The sequence below is a fragment of the Carcharhinus amblyrhynchos genome, chromosome 18, assembly GCF_965287045.1.
Source record: "Carcharhinus amblyrhynchos chromosome 18, sCarAmb.v2.hapA, whole genome shotgun sequence".
Lineage (NCBI taxonomy): Eukaryota > Metazoa > Chordata > Chondrichthyes > Carcharhiniformes > Carcharhinidae > Carcharhinus > Carcharhinus amblyrhynchos.
This window is the reverse complement of record NC_137341.1, coordinates 23,051,301-23,067,288: the sequence shown is the minus strand read 5'-3', so window position 1 is coordinate 23,067,288 and position 15,988 is coordinate 23,051,301. Positions and strand designations below refer to the sequence as shown.

Below are 15,988 nucleotides of genomic sequence, written 5' to 3'. Positions count from 1 at the left end.
TGCTTCCTATTGGTTATATATCACACCTTTTAGACTATTTATTTACCTGACCAGCTTTAGCCAGCTCTCCTCTTACGCACATGATTATCCTTGTTTGAGATTCTTGTTTCTGATGTTGCTCTCAAACTTAGTGAGTATTATATTCCCCAGAGGTTTTTTTACTATGAGGTTATTAATTAACCCTGCCTTGTTAAATTACACTAGACCTCAAATAACTTTAACCCCAGTTGGTTCTATAATATATTGTTCTAGGAAACTGTTGCGAAAACATGCTATGATCTCAACTTCTAGGCTTACCTTTCCCGAGGTTGCACAGGTTAATTTACCTCTGCCACTGAAAAGGTGGTAACCTAGAATAGTACTTCATGGAATGTACAGATCCAATTAGTCTGTCCCCTCTGTAAGCTCCACTTGAGCCTCTTCCAGCTCTAACAGCACATATTTCTCGCTCACATACTCATCTAGGCAGGAAAATAATCATCTGATCCAGAAGACAAATTCTCATTACAGGAGGGAGCTACACATTAGACTGCATAATTTACAAGCACATTCATGTGTTAGCAATGAGGCAGGGCCCATGACAAGAGTTGAGTCTCATATTGTAACAGTAAAGCGTCCAAGGACTTGCTCCCAGTTCACTGTCACAAACCTATGACTTTGGTTACATCAAGGTTCAACATTTACATCTAGAAACAATCCACCAACTTCGCTCACCCCTTCTCCCTCCATGAAAGGCAATGAGGTTTCACCTGAAACTCAAAATCAAACTTGGGTCTAACTTACATGTGTAGAGATTTCTGTGCCTTGGCTGCCTCTTCTTTCGAGCTGTAACAGACCAAAGCGTTTCCATGGGGCAGGTTAAGGTGGAATGTTATTAGTGGGCCGTGCTGCATGCACAGTGTACGCAAAGTAGAGCCGTCAATCTGAAGGTTAAAGACACAGCAAGAGCCCAGTCAGTGAGATTAATACAGGCCTGTAGCATTCCTTTAGCGCTTTTAACATAGCAAAACATCCCAGGAATAATTAACAAAATTTGATACTGAGCAATAAAAGGTGATATTAGGACAGGTGACTTTACAAGAAAGTCAGAGTAAGTCTTAAGAAGCAGAGTATATGGAGGAAATTCTAGGCAGTTGAAAGTACAACTGGTACAACTGCCAATGCCAAGGTAAAGGAATTACGCATCAAATTAACTCAAGAGATCCCATCCCCAGAACACACTATTTGGTTGATGTGTAAAATCAAGGAACAGCACTGGAGAAAAGCCTCCAATATCTAAAACACTAGGAGTTGTTGGACGATTACACTGTGAACCTGGATCATGGAGGGGAGAGAAATTTAAAATTGCATTAGCTCTATCACATTTTGAGTATACTGATAAGGTTCATAGACAATTGAGAGAGCTACACAATGTGAAACCAAGCCACAGTTTCTGTTTAAACTCTTAAGTTAACTATGAAAGCATGAGCCACAAAGGGGAAGCAATCTAACCAGCCAAGGTTCTGGCTATCCTGAAAAATGTCTCAGTGGGAAGGTAAGATTGGACTATTCACTATCTTTGTCTGCAATCACATGTGGTGAATGCTGTTTGAAGGTGATGATAAAGTTTCCAACGTTCCCTAGCACAACACAACGCCTGCGGAGGAGGTGGAAACTGACTGAAGATTGCACATTTACCTATAAATTAGAAGGACAAAGTCTACATAAATAACTGTGGTTGTTTCTGGCGCAGTGAGGCCAGATTCACTGTCACATTCTCTTTCTTAATGGTGAAAATGTCTGGAACTGAGAGTAGACAGTTCCTGCTTAGTTTCTCAGTCAAAGCTCAATTAATTCAGTAGTCAGGATATTCAGGAGGATTGTAATGCTGTGCATAAGGATTACTGAATCACAACTTGAATAAGATGGATTTGCATACCTGAGGCGTGAGGTTCTTGAGAACAAGCCAGTTGGTTATTCTCCCTGAGCTGATGTCGCCCCAGTTTGGACCTGAAAAATGAAACAAAAGGATGTAACTAACAGACGCACATCACCCTCTGATTATTTGTCCCATCACTCATACCATCACCGTACTCACTTCAGTACAGCCAATTAGCAAGGCTCCATTCTGTTTGAAGGTGCAGTAGAGCACTCATGGGACTTTGGCCTACACGCTGGATAGCATCTGATTGATTGGTACATTCCCAACATTACTAAATAGTCTGTAATCCCAACTCAACATGGTAACCATTTAAAAAAAAGATAATTGCAGAGAAAAAGAAAATTAAATTAGTTATTTTTCAATGATTGTGAAACACTCATCTGTTGACGGAGACTCCATGGTGGAAGAATATTAAGGAATTTTAACTATAGGTGAAAATACTAGCACCACGTATAGGTACTGAGCAATTCAGAACAGAAAGGATATAGATCCTACACTGTCCACGTTCATCTTCACTGGATTAGTGATGAAGGCACTAAGGCTAGGATAGCTATGACTGTAACATTACATTCTACACCCTCTCCTTTCCTTCTCCATGTATGGTATGCTTTGTATAGCACGCAAGAAACAATACTTTTCATTGCATACTAATACGTGACAATAATAAATCAAATAGATAGGGAAATATAAAAAAAAATGTCAGAATGCCGCCATCCTGCTGAAGCTTCAGGTAGGATAGCAAACACTTGGTCAGCAGCTCAATGGGATTGGGTTCAACTATGATGCTTCTCATGCTCAAATAGTCTGTTTACACAGACTTGACAACTGGCTAAGACTGAATCAGACTATATCAACCATGGCGTCATAGGAGACCTTGAGACGAGTTTCTAACAACTGCAATATCACCAAGACTGAATATGTTACCTCTGTAGCATCATTCAACTCCAGTTCTGTCTCAGTTCATCTGAAACAAAACTATGCTGTTGTTACTTAAAGACTTGACTATTCCAACACCCTCCTGGCCTGCCTTTCATTTTCTCCCCTCCTTGAAACTGAAATCTATGTTACAACTGTACAAAACACAAATAAAAACAGATGACAGCATCGGCGGAGAGAAAGAGTTAACTAGATTCTGATGAAAGTTCAGCAATCTGAAATATTAACTTTGTCTCTCTACAGATGCTGTCTGACCTACTGATTATTTCCAGCTTCTTGTGTTTTTACTTCAGTTTTCCAGTATCCACATAATTTTGCTTTGTACGTGAACCATGAGTTAGGCCATAGCTAAAGCACTTTGTATAGTTCCAGTCACTATATTACAGAAAGGATGCAATCAAACTTGTGACAATACAGAGATTTATCAGGATATTGCCAGAAATTAAGAATTTAATTTTGAGGAAAGATTAGATTGGTTGGGTTAATTTATTTGGAATAGAGGTGGCTGAATTATCAGATTATCCCTACAGTGCAGGAGGCGGCCATTTGGCCCATTGTCAGGCCCTCTCCCCCACTTTATCTCCATAACCCTACACATTTACCATGGCTAATCAACAAATCTCAAGGCACTAAGGGGAATTTACCATGGCAAATCCACCTAACCAGCACATCTTTGGACTGTGGGAGGAAACTGGAGCACCCAGAGGAAACCCACACAGACACAGGGAGAACATGCAAACTCCATACAGACAGACAGATGCCCAAGATCGGAATTGAACCTGGTTCCTGGTGCTAAGGCAGGAGAGCTAATCACTATGTCACTGTGCTGTATTAAATTAGGAGGATCTTGGATTGAGTGGATAGGAAGGACCTATTTCCCTGAACAGAGAGTTCAATGGGAGGAACCATAGATTGATGGTAATTGGCTGAAGGATGAAAGGGGAGTTGAGGCAATTTTTTTTTACACCCAGGAGGTTGGTCGGAGGTCTGAAACTCAGAAAAGATGGTGGAAACAGAGCCTTGTCAAGTATGCACTTCAAATGTTGTGTTATGGACCAAGAGCTGGAAAACAGGATAGGCTGGGTGTCTATTTTTCAACCAACACAGGCACAATGGGGTGTATGCTACAGAAATAATAGTAGTAGCATGGGTGCATACATTATCATTCAGTCATCTCAAGGTCACCTATGACACCATGGTTGGAACAGTCTGGTTCAGTCTCAACCAATTGTCAAGCCAAGTATAAGGAGATTATTTGAGCATGGGAAACATCACAGTTGAACCCAATCCCGTTGGGCTGCTGACCAGGTGTTCATTATCCTACTTGAAATATATGGTACCCAATAGCTGCTGGTGCCTATGGGATCATATCCAGCATACTTCAAAGCTTCCAAGAGGAACAGCAAAAATGGGCAAGGAATAGAGATGGGATTTGGGATGGTGGTGGAAATAGATCAAGGAACCAATGCATAATTGTTTCTAAATAAACACTTCAGAAAATTACTTCACGAATACTAAAAAAGTCTCCACAGTAACAAAGCTTTCAACTGATTGTCAGCCAAAGTAAACCAATCTTTTATCATACCACAGGAAAAGGAAAAGATCGCATTCCACCTATCTCTTACCAGGGTTGTATCTGGACTCGGAAGTCCCCCATCCTCCACCTACGCGCAGCGAACTATTTCCCCACGAGGACGAAGGCTTCTGATTGGTCAGCCCTGGTGGTGGGCGGGACGGAGCGGTAGTGTTTTTGGGTGGCAGAGGGACTTTCCACAGCTCATGAGCCAGGGAAGCATTGGTAACTGGACCAGGAGACCAAGTGGATTTGGGGTCACCGATTCTGGCTGTAAATTGAAAGCACAATTAGCAGGTTAACATTCATATAGCAAATACTTGCCACACATAGTAGGACATTACTAGTTTTACTACTATTATTAATTCCTCAACTTTTAATTTTAGATTTCATTGCTAATTTGCTATTGTGTAGACCCAAAAGAAGCTGCACAGTGAAGGATGGGTGCAATTGATTCCACCAAGTTCCAGCAGTGAAGGAGGATCCTTACAACCTCCTGGGTGACTATTACAAGACAGCATTAAGTGGCCTTGTGACAGTGTGTGCATCTATGTGCAGGCCAGAAGACAGGCCAACAAGAGAAAGACCAGAGGTAGAGAAAACTGAGGTAGATTCTTCCAAATTCTCCTATTAAAAATGTTTTAAAGAAATGCCTCAGTTATAGAAACATCTACAAACCCACAGGCTGCTGATGAAATGCACTGTAAACAAACCTGCATGGAAGGCTTTGCGTACTGGCATGTACAAAGCTTAGTGGCAAGCTTTGTATGAAGATTCCTACCTGGAGTGCTTTGTGCTGTACTGCTGAGGGAACTATTGTAGCTGGAGGCACCAACAAGGGACCAGGCACTAGTTGAAGGCAGCGTGGTGTTCATAGATGAGGACGACCCTGAGGAACATACATAAAAGGGATGCATCAATGACTTGTTGGGTGCTACACACACAAATTATTTAAACCGGGAAATAAATTTTAAAAACAGAATAGATGAGTTAAACTGTTACTTCTGGTTGTTAAATGTGGTAGAATAGTGCAGTAAAATTTAAAAACTGATATTTTTGAAACACAGGACTCTCAATATTTCCCAAAATATGCACACTCTCACCCAGGAATTTTCCCTTCCTCATATGGGGAATATATCCAGGATTTGTTTTTAAAAGAGTACTACATCAATTGATTCCCCCTTCTTCTTGCACAAGTCTCACCTGTCACTCAGGTAGAGCTGCTTCTCTACCAACCTAATCATCAGTCCATCACCAGCAGCCCCTTTCTTCTTGATCTCCACATGAGGTTGCATGACTCAGTGAAGAAGCCAGGCACCCCTTTTGTGAAATGTAAACTTTCATTAGTTTAACACTGGCTTCACTCTAAGCAATTTCCCCACTGGAATGGACACACACCTGCCTGAAAATGCAACTTCAGCTATGGATAACTAGGATAAGTCAGGTGACAGCTACACCCACAAACTTGGTTTGTAAAGCTCACTACTTAGTAGTTAGCTTTTGGGCCTTGAGTCAAAAAGATTGTGGGTTCAAGTACCACTCAAGACATAATCCAGCTGACAATCTAGCGTGATAAAAGGAGTGCTATATAGTTGGGTGTGTTCAGATAAGCCATTAAACCCCCATCCTGCCCTCTCACGTGGATACAAACCTGCTTTAAAGAAGTTTCTGCACAAATTGGCTGCTACACTTCTTACATTATAACTAGTGAAGTTACTTTTGAAGTGTGAAGTATTTTAGTTCAACTTGGAGTCATTGAAAATACAAATGCATGTCTTTAAGTAACACTTAAACTGAGCAACAGTTAGAGATTGCGAGAGCAATGTATGAGGGCACAATCAACAGAGAATGGATAACTGGAAAATAGGCAGGCTGAGGATACAGATAAATCTTCAGTTCAGTCTAAACTAAGACTTGATGATTCATTAGTATAAAAACTAAAGCCAATTTGATAATTCATAATAAATCAAACTTAATAAAATAGTCACGGCAGGACTGCCATCTTATGGAATGTGCATGTCTCACGTATCCTGGATAATCAACTGCGCAGGAAACGTGATCCTGGTTTTGGAACTTGAGCAACAGCTGGCATCAGTGCCATATCCATACGATTGAGTACTTCATGGACAGCACATTTATAGATGTAGTCACCCTGTAGCTTAAGGGTGTACAGGCAAAGGGGGAATGGGTGTCCACCAGGCAGTCAAAAAGGCCCAGGCTTTTGTACCTGAATCTCTCACTCTCCAACCACTGAGCAGCGGTGAGTGTGATGGTTCATCTAGGGAATGCTGCCAGGACCAAGTCCATGTTACTACAGCCAACTTGTTGTAAAGGGGTCTAAGAGCAACAGTGGAAAAGCAATAATGATGTAAGAAATGCAATAGGGAAACAGACAGGCATTTCTGCGGTTTTTTAAAAACTTTCACAGAACGTGGGTTTCACTGGGTAAGCCAACATTTGTTGTCTATTCCTTATTGGCTTTGAGGCAGTGGTGAACTGCCTTCTTGAACCACTTCAGTCTATCTTGCTGAGGTTGACCCTTGGTGCTAGGGTCAAGAATGTCACTGAGCAGCTGGAGTCCATTCAGAGGAGTGTACAGACAGTGACTACAGTCCATGGGTTGAAAAAGGGAATGGGGTCCTGTAGAAAGAGTTTAAGGAGTCTTGGAAAGAAATTATCAAGCAGCACCTAAGAGATGGTAACCTCCAGATTACTTCCAGTACCATGGACAAGTGTGTATAGAAATGGGAGGATAAAGTAAATGAACAAAGAGAGGACAAAGCAAGAGAAATGATCTGGAGAAGGCTTTAAATTCCTGGGACATTGGGATTGGCTCTGGGGGAAATGGGACCTCCATAGATCAGAAAGTTGCACCTCAACAGGGCCAATGCTCGCAAGGTAACATTTGTTATTGGGGAGGATTTAAACAAACTTGGCAGGCAGGGGTTTGGAAATCAGGAAACATTATTAGAGGGGAAAACTTGAAGTGCACAAAAAAAAGGGAAGACACAGCTCTAGAGCAGAAAAAATTAAGTTAGTACGTGGGGTCAGTACCAGAGAACGCAGAACATGATCGATGAAGTTGATGATCTCCAGGTGCAGATAGCTATGTCAAAACATGACACTATGGCAATAACAGAAACCTGCCTCAAAAAAGAGCAGGCATATGTACTAAATATTTCAGGTTACAAGTGTGCAGGAAAGTTAGGGAATGAATCGCTAAATATTTTTAAGACACGGGTTGATGGGTTTTTGATAAGAGAGGGGATTAAGGGTTATGGGAAGAGGGCGAGAATGTGGAACTGAGCCACGACAGATCAGCCATGATCTTATTGAATGGCGGGGCAGGCTCGAAGGGCTAGATGGCCTACTCCTGCTCCTATTTCTTATGTTCTTATGAATAAAGGAGGTAGGGTGGCAGAATTGATAAAAGAAAATGTTAGTGTTGGAGAGAGAGAATATCCCAGAGGAGTCAATGACAGAATATATTTGCTTAGAGCTAAGAATCAAGAGGTACCATTACAGTGGTAATCTGTAGAACAGCAATGAATGGGAAAGATATTGAAGAGCAAATTTGAAATTACAGAGAGGTGCAAGAATTACAAAGTTATTATATAGTGGGAGACTTTTAACTATCCTGGAATAGTAATATTGTGAAGGGGAAAAAAGGGGAAGAGTTCCCCTAACGTGTTCAGGGAAATTTTCCCCATCCAATCCAATGAGGAAGGAGGGCATTGTTGGTTCTGGTTCTAGGGAATGAGGTGGATCAGGTGTCAATAGGCAAACATTTAGGGCAAGTGATCATAGTATGATAAGATTTAGGTTGGCTATGTAAAAGTGCAAAAAGTAATCCAGTCTAAGAATGTTTGATTTGGGGAGAGTCAGTTTCAATATGAGAGGATTTGACCCAGATAAATTGGCAGCCAAAACTGTAATAGAACAAAAAGGTTGCCTTTAAAGAGGGGATAGTCCTGGTACAGTTGAATACATTCCCAAGAGAGGGAACAATGGGGTAAATAAATCCAGAGTTCCTGGGAGATGAAAGACAGAGTAAGATGAAGCTGAAAAAGGGTGTAAATGACATGTGTCAGGTAGATAATATAACTGAGTATCAGAGTCAGTATGCAAGATCCAGAAGGCAAGTGAAAAAATAAAGAGAAGCAAAGTAGAGTACAAGGAGATATTATTAGCTAACATAAAAGGGAATCCGAAAGTTTTCTATAGGAATACAAATAGTAAAAGGGTGGCAGAAGTTGGAGTAGGGCTGATATTAGACCCAAAAGGAGATCAATACATGGAGGCAGGGGCATGGCTGAACATCAGTCATTACCCAGGAAGATGATGCTGACCAAGTTAATGTGAAAGAGGTGGTAGCTGAGACTCTGATGGGCTAAAAATAAATAAAGATGTATTAGATAAGCCAGCTGTACATGAAGTTGCTGAGTCAGCGGGACAGATGAGATACATCCAAAGCAACTGGTGGTGTTGAAGTCTTTAGAAATGATAATTCAGATAATATGGATTAGATCAGAAACGCCAGCATGGATAAGGGAAAACTGTGTTCAACTAACTTACTGTTTTTTGTGAGGTAACAAAGGCAGAAGGAGCATACGAACTTCCAAAGGACTTTTGATAAAATACCTCAACAGGTTTGTGCAACATCTGACTTGTGGAATAAAAGAGGCTGAGTGACAAGAAACAGAATACTGAATAGTTGTGTTTAGATTTATAGTGGGGTATCACAGCGCTCAGTACCAAGACTTGGATACAGAGGGCACAATTTCAAAATTTGTGGATGACTTAAAAAGTTGGAAGGAATGTGAACTGTGATGACAATAATGTTAAACTTCGAAAGGAGGCAGGCTGGTGGAAGAAGTAGTAAGTGGCAAATGAAATTTAAAGCAGAGTGTTAAATGATTTATTTTGATAGGAGAATGAAAGAGTACAATTCTAAAGGGGTGTAGAAAAGGACCTGTGGGTATATGTATACATCATAGAACACTACAGCACAAACAGGCCCTTTGGCCTACTAAGCCATAGACCTATCTATAACCCCCAATCCCATTAGATCCCATATACTCATCCAGAAGTCTTTTAAAAGACCCCAGGGAGTTCGTCTCCACCACCACCGACGGCAGCCGATTCCATTCACTCACCACCCTCTGAGTGAAAAACTTACCCCAACATCTCCTCTGTACTTGCTTCCCTGCACCTTAAATCTGTGTCCTCTCGTAACTACCATTTCAGCCCAGGGAAATAGCCTCTGAGAATCCACCCTATCTAATCCTCTCAACATTTTATAAACCTCTATCAGGTCGCCTCTCAACCTTCATCTCTCCAGGGACAAGAGTCCCAGCTCCCTCAACCTATCTTCATAAGGCATGCCTCCCAATCCAGGCAATGTCCTTATAAATCTTCTCTGCACCCTTTCAATAGCTTTCACGTCCTTCCTATAGCGAGGCGACCAGAACTGCGCACAGTACTCCAAGTGGGGTCTGAGGGTCTGGCAAGGGTCTTATAAAGTTGCAGCATTACCTCCTGACTCCTAAACTCAATCCCTTGATTAATGAAGGCCAGTACACCATACGCCTTCTTGACCACATCCTCCACCTGCGAGGCTGATTTAAGAGCCCTATGGACCCAGACCCCTTCTGCTCTTCAACACAGCTAAGACTCCTACCCTTGATATTGTATTCCTTCATCCCATTGGTCCTGCCAAAATGGACCACTACACATTTATCTGCGTTGAAGTCCAACTGCCACTTCTCCACCCAGTCTTGCATCCTACCTATGTCCCGCTGCAACTTCTGACATCCCTCCAGACCATCCACAACACCACCGACCTTCGTATCATCGGCGAATTTACTAACCCATCCCTCCCTTCCTCATCCAGGTCACTTATGAAAATGACAAATAGCAAGGGTCCTAGAACAGATCCCTGGGGCACTCCACTGGTGACTGACCTCCATGCAGAAAAAGACCCATCCACAACCATTCTCTGCCTTCTACAGGCAAGCCAGTTCTGGATCCACAAGGCCAAAGCCCCTTGAATCCCATGCCCTCTCACCTTCTCAAGAAGTCTTGCATGGGGGACCTTTTCAAACGCCTTGCTGAAGTCCATGTAAACCACGTCTACTGCTCTTCCTTCGTCAATGTGTTCAGTCACAAAGAACTCAACTAGGCTCGTAAGGCACAACCTGCCCTTGACAAAACCATGTTGACTATTTCTGATCATTCTAAACTTCTCCAAATGCTCATAAATCCTGTCCCTCAGAAGCCTCTCCATCAGCTTACCAACCACTGAGGTCAGGCTATCCCTGTTCCCTTTCTTGAAAATAGGAACCACATCCGCAATCCTCCAAAAAACTTCTCCCGACTCCATCGACGACGCAAAGATCATCGCCAGGGGCTCTGCAATCACTTCCCTCACCTCCCACAGTAACCTGGGGTACATCCCATCTGGTCCCGGCTATTTGTCTATCTTGATAGAGTTTAAAAGTTCTAACACATCCTCTTCCTTAACATCCACATACTCAATCTTTTCAGACTGCCGCAAACCTGTAGTACAACCTCCCAGATCACTTCCCACCGTGAATACCGAGGCAAAGAACTCATTAAGCACCTCTGCCATTTCTTCCAGTTCCACACAGACTTTTCCCCCTTCACCTTTTATAGGTCCTATCCCTTCGCTTCTCATCCTTTTACTTTTCACATATTTCACATCATGCATGATGGCAGGGCATACTGAGTGATCAGTTAATTTGAAGGGATCCTGGGTTTTATAAATAGGGCATTGAGTACAAAAGGAGGGAGTTGGTCATAAAATTTGTAAAATACTACCTTAATTGGAGTACTGCCTTCAGTTCTGGCATCACACTTTAGAAAGGAATTGAAGGCATTAGAGAAGGTAAGGAAAAATTCATGAGAATGGTTCCAAGGATCAGGGATTTTAGTTACGATGGTTGGATTGGAAAAGGTGGAGTGGTTAGAGGGGAAATTTAATAAAATTAGGGATGGATAGAGTAGATAGGAAGAAACCGTTCTCATTGGGAAAAGGATCAAGAACCAGAGGACACTGATTTAAAGGGATTGGCAAAACAAGCAACGATAACATGAGCAACAACTCATTTATGCAGCAAGTAGTTAGATTTGGGAGGCACAGCCTATATGTGGTGGAGGGAGATTTAATTACGGCTTTAAAAAGAGAACTGGATGCCTATCTGAAGAGTTCAGTTACTAGTGGTGTACTGCAAGGATCTGTTTTGGGGCCTCTGCTGTTTGTCATTTTTATAAATGACCTGGATGAGGGTATAGAAGGATGGGTTAGTAAATTTGTGGATGACTCTAAAGTCAGTGGAGTTGTGGCCAGTGTGGAAGGATGTTGCAGGTTACAGAGGGACATAGATAAGCTGCAGAGCTGGGCTGAGAGGTGGCAAATGGAGTTTAATGCTGAAAAGTATGAGGTGATTCACTTTGGAAGGAGTAACAGGAATACAGAGTACTGGGCTAATGGTAAGAAACTTGGTAGTGTGGATGAACATAGAGATCTCGGTGTCCATGTGCATAGATCCCTGAAAGGTGGCACCCAGGCTGATATGGTTGTTAGGAAGGCGTACGGTGTGTTAGCTTTTATTGGTAGAGGATTGAGTTTCGGAGCCATGAGGTCATGTTGCAGCTGTACAAAATTCTGGTGCGACTGCACTTGGAGTATTGCATACAGTTCTGGTCGCCACATTATAGGAAGGATGTGGAAGCGTTGGAAAGGCTGCAGAGGAGATTTACCAGGTTGTTGCCTGGTATGGTGGGAAGATGTTATGAGGAAAGGCTGAGGGACTTGAGGCTGTTTTCGTTAGTGAGAAGGTGGTTAAGAGGTGACTTAATAGAGGCATACAAGGTGATCAGAGGATTAGATAGGGTGGACAGTGAGAGCCTTTTTCCTCAGATGGTGATGGCTAGCACGAGGGGACATAGCTTTAAATTGAGGGATGATAGATATAAGACAGATGGCAGAGGTAGGATCTTTACTCAGAGTAGTAAGGGTGTGGAATACCCTGCCTGCAACAGTACTGGCCTCTCCAACAGTAAGGACATTTAAATGGTCTTTGGATAAACATAAGGGTGATATTGGAATAGTACATGTTAGATGGGCTTTAGATTGATTTTCATAGGCTGGTGCAACATCGAGGGCTGAAGGGCCTGTACTGTGCTGTAATGTTCTAATGAAAGATTTGCAAAGCTACAAAAAGGCACGAGAGTTACAACAGGTGGGTTGCTCTTGCAGAGTGCTGGCTTAGACATGACAGGCTGAACAGCCTCCCCTCTGTATTGTAATCACTGTATGATTGTCTCTGGAGTTTACAAAGAATACTTAACAATTTATCTTCAGTTGAAGTTCATGTGTTGTCCACTCTCCCTTACGTATGCTATCCTCAGCCCCTCCTCAAAAGCCAATTATCACCTCATCTCCAACCTTCCTTTCCTCTCTAAAGTACTTGAATGAGCAGCCACCTCCAAAAATCAGTGCCTCTCTTTCCCAGAACTCCGTGTTGAAATTCCTCCAATAAGGCTTCGCCCCCTGCCACCGTAAGGGTTCTAATCAAAGTTGGTAATGATAAGCTAAGTAGCTGCAACAAAGGCAAACTATCCTTACTTGTGCTTCTTTTCCCACTTTCAATCCATTACCTCCACTATTCCCAAAACACCTATCTTTGGTTCCCCCCCATTTCCCCATCTACATGCTTCCCCTTGGTGACATTAGCTCGAAGCATAGCATGAGTTTTGTACGCTTTTGTACATGTACGCTGCTGACATCTGACTACTTCACCACCACCTCTCTTGACTCTTCCAACATAATTCAATTTTCATTCTGCTCTCCTGGCATCCGGCGCACGAGCGTCAGACATTTCCTTCAATTAAACATTGAGAAGACTTAACGCCATTGTTTTCAATCCCTGCTCTAAACTTCATTCCCAGTGACTGACTCCTTCCATTCTCGCAATAGTATGAGACCAAATCAGACTGTTAGCAACCTTGGTGTCACATTTGACCCCGAGATGTGCTTCTGATCAAATATCTGCACCAAAATCACTTTCCACTATCTCTAACTTGTCCTTGCATCACTCATTTCCTGCTGAAACCTTCACTTATGCTTTTATTATAACTAGACTTGACCAATGCATTCCTGGGGGAATCTCCCACATTTTACCCTCCATAAATGTGAGGTGACTATGAACAATGCTACTTCTGCCTTAACTCACACCATGTCCTGTTCACCTATTATTCAGGTGTTTACTGATCTACACTGATTCCTGACCAAGTAGTCTTATTTTAAAATTTTTACCTGTCTTTTCAAATCCCTCAATGGCCTCACCCCTCCCCATCTCTCTAAACTTATCCAGCCCGACAATCCTCTTGAGATACCTGCGCTCACCTAATATAAGCCTCTTCAGCGACCCTAATTTTACTAACACTACGTTGGGAGCTATGCCTTAAGCTGCCTAGGCTAAGCTCTGGACTTCCTTCACAACTCATTTCTAGCTTTCTACCACACTTTTCTTCAAGACAGATCTTAAAAAAAAACCTACCTATCTGACCAAGCTTTTGGTTATCTTACCTAATATCTTATGTGGTTTGATGTCATATTTTGTTTCATAATGCTCTTGTGCACTTTGGTAGTTCGCCTTCAAGGCATTTAATAAACAGCAGTTGCTGATGAAACAACATATTGAGGATGATACTCACCATTGTTCCTGTCCCTGAGGAGGTCAAGGTCCCGAGCAGTAGAGATCGATAGACTGGTCATCACACTGCCAGGAGTGACGTAAGGGTCAGTTTCAGGGTCAATGTTTTGATAACCTTTCCAAGGCTCACCAGGGCGAAACTCTAGTTGGACGAAGAATCATACAGTGAATTTGTGTATTCAAGAGGGTGGCAGATCCTGGGAAAACACAAACTCCCGAAAGAGAAACCATTAAAAAGAATTAAATGCACAGAGAACTCAGGATATGAACACACAACCCACCAAAACCTCAGTGCGATGGTAAGTTGATCCAGCTAGTGAGTGTTTCTTCCCTTATTTATTTTTAACAACTAACTTTAAAGAACTATAAAAATGTAACGGTTGGACGAAAAAGCCAGTCCACTACTTTTGCACAGTCCATGTGTAACAAACTCATATCAAATTTTCCCCTCCCTCCTCCCCCAACCCTACAGCTCCAGGCCTTTTATTTCCATTTCATAAACCCATTATCCTAATTGCAGCAAATTAGACTGATGCAAAGATATGCAGGTTAGATGGATTGGCTATGCTAAATTGCCCTTAGTGTCCAGAGACGTGAGTAGGTTCAGTGGATCAACCACAGTAAATAGGTGCCGTTATGGGGATGGGGAGGTGTGTGTGTGTGTGTGTGTTGGTAAGGTGCTCATCAGACAGTTGGTGAAGACTCAAAAGGGCTGAATGATTTCCTTCTGCACTATAGGCATTCCACGGTTCTGTGGAAGGAACAACATGAAAATATTTCACAGCCTTTTTGCTGCTCTTTACAGGCTACGGACTAACACTGTCTGTCACACCAAATACTGGAATGATGTCACTTGAAAATAATCATTCCACACTTTGAGTGAATTGCAAGCACCTCCAACACAGCTGTACTCTATCCAACATCACACCCTTATGAAAGAAACCCTTATGATTGCATGATAACCACAGGATTTCCTGTGGCTCTGTAAACCAAATGAAATGGGAAGCTTAAAACAATGAAAAACTATGTAATTCACACAATGGGGTTAACATGATTGTAAGTTCTGGAAGTCAGACTAAAGGAACACAGACAAGGAACCCATTGCCCAGTTTGTACCTGAAATAGACAGTCAGGGTCAAAGCAGAATAGGTGGTCACCATTTGGCCCATTGAGTTCATGTCGATCTTTGTATGAAAATCCAATCAGTGCCATTTCCTGCTTAACCCCTTTGCCCAGCAAGTTTATATCCCTCAAGTGCCTATGTAATATCGACTTGAAATCATTGATTGTCTCTGCTTCCACCTCCTTTGTAGGCAGTGTGTTTCAGGTCACTACCACATGTTGCATAAAAAAGTTCTTCCTCACACCCTCTCTCTATCTCTTCCGCAAACCTTAAATCTGTGTCCCCTAGTCCTCTTACCATCAGCTACTGTGAGCAGCATTTCTAACCTTGCCATAATCTTGTATACCTCTTATTACAACTCCTTTAATTTCCTTTGGTCCAAGGAGACAATCCCGGTTACTCCAAGATGATCATGTAGCTAAAATCCCTCATCCCTGGAACCAGGATAAATCTGGTAAATCTTCTCTACACCCTCTTGACGACCATCACATCATTCCTAAAGTTTTGTGGCTAGAACTGGGTGCAATACTCCAATTGTGACCTAACCTGAACTTTGTGTCCTGGCTTTGTACTCAATACCTCTATTTATTAAACCCAAAGTCTTAAACTTTAACTACACTTTCAATATATCCACGCATATAAGCCCCTGGGTCACTGTCCCTGATCCTTCAGAACTGTGCCATTAAGTCTATACT

The 15,988-nt window shown here is 42.2% G+C and overlaps 1 protein-coding gene across 12 annotated transcripts in view; it reads right to left on the bottom strand.

The window, feature by feature from the left end:
• Window positions 1-15,988, bottom strand: part of LOC145354912 (trinucleotide repeat-containing gene 6A protein-like) — a 259,584-nt gene that overhangs the window by 5,761 nt on the left and 237,835 nt on the right. For 11 of the 12 annotated variants that reach the window (XM_080206542.1, XM_080206540.1, XM_080206548.1 and 8 more), the window contains 5 exons: window positions 14,172-14,312; window positions 5,212-5,319; window positions 4,483-4,701; window positions 1,919-1,989; window positions 784-923 (listed from right to left, as the gene is read on the bottom strand). In XM_080206542.1, the coding sequence (XP_080062668.1) occupies window positions 784-923; window positions 1,919-1,989; window positions 4,483-4,701; window positions 5,212-5,319; window positions 14,172-14,312 (679 nt within the window). The remainder of the gene's footprint in view (window positions 1-783; window positions 924-1,918; window positions 1,990-4,482; window positions 4,702-5,211; window positions 5,320-14,171; window positions 14,313-15,988) is intronic. The other variant, XM_080206550.1, reaches the window with a different exon arrangement.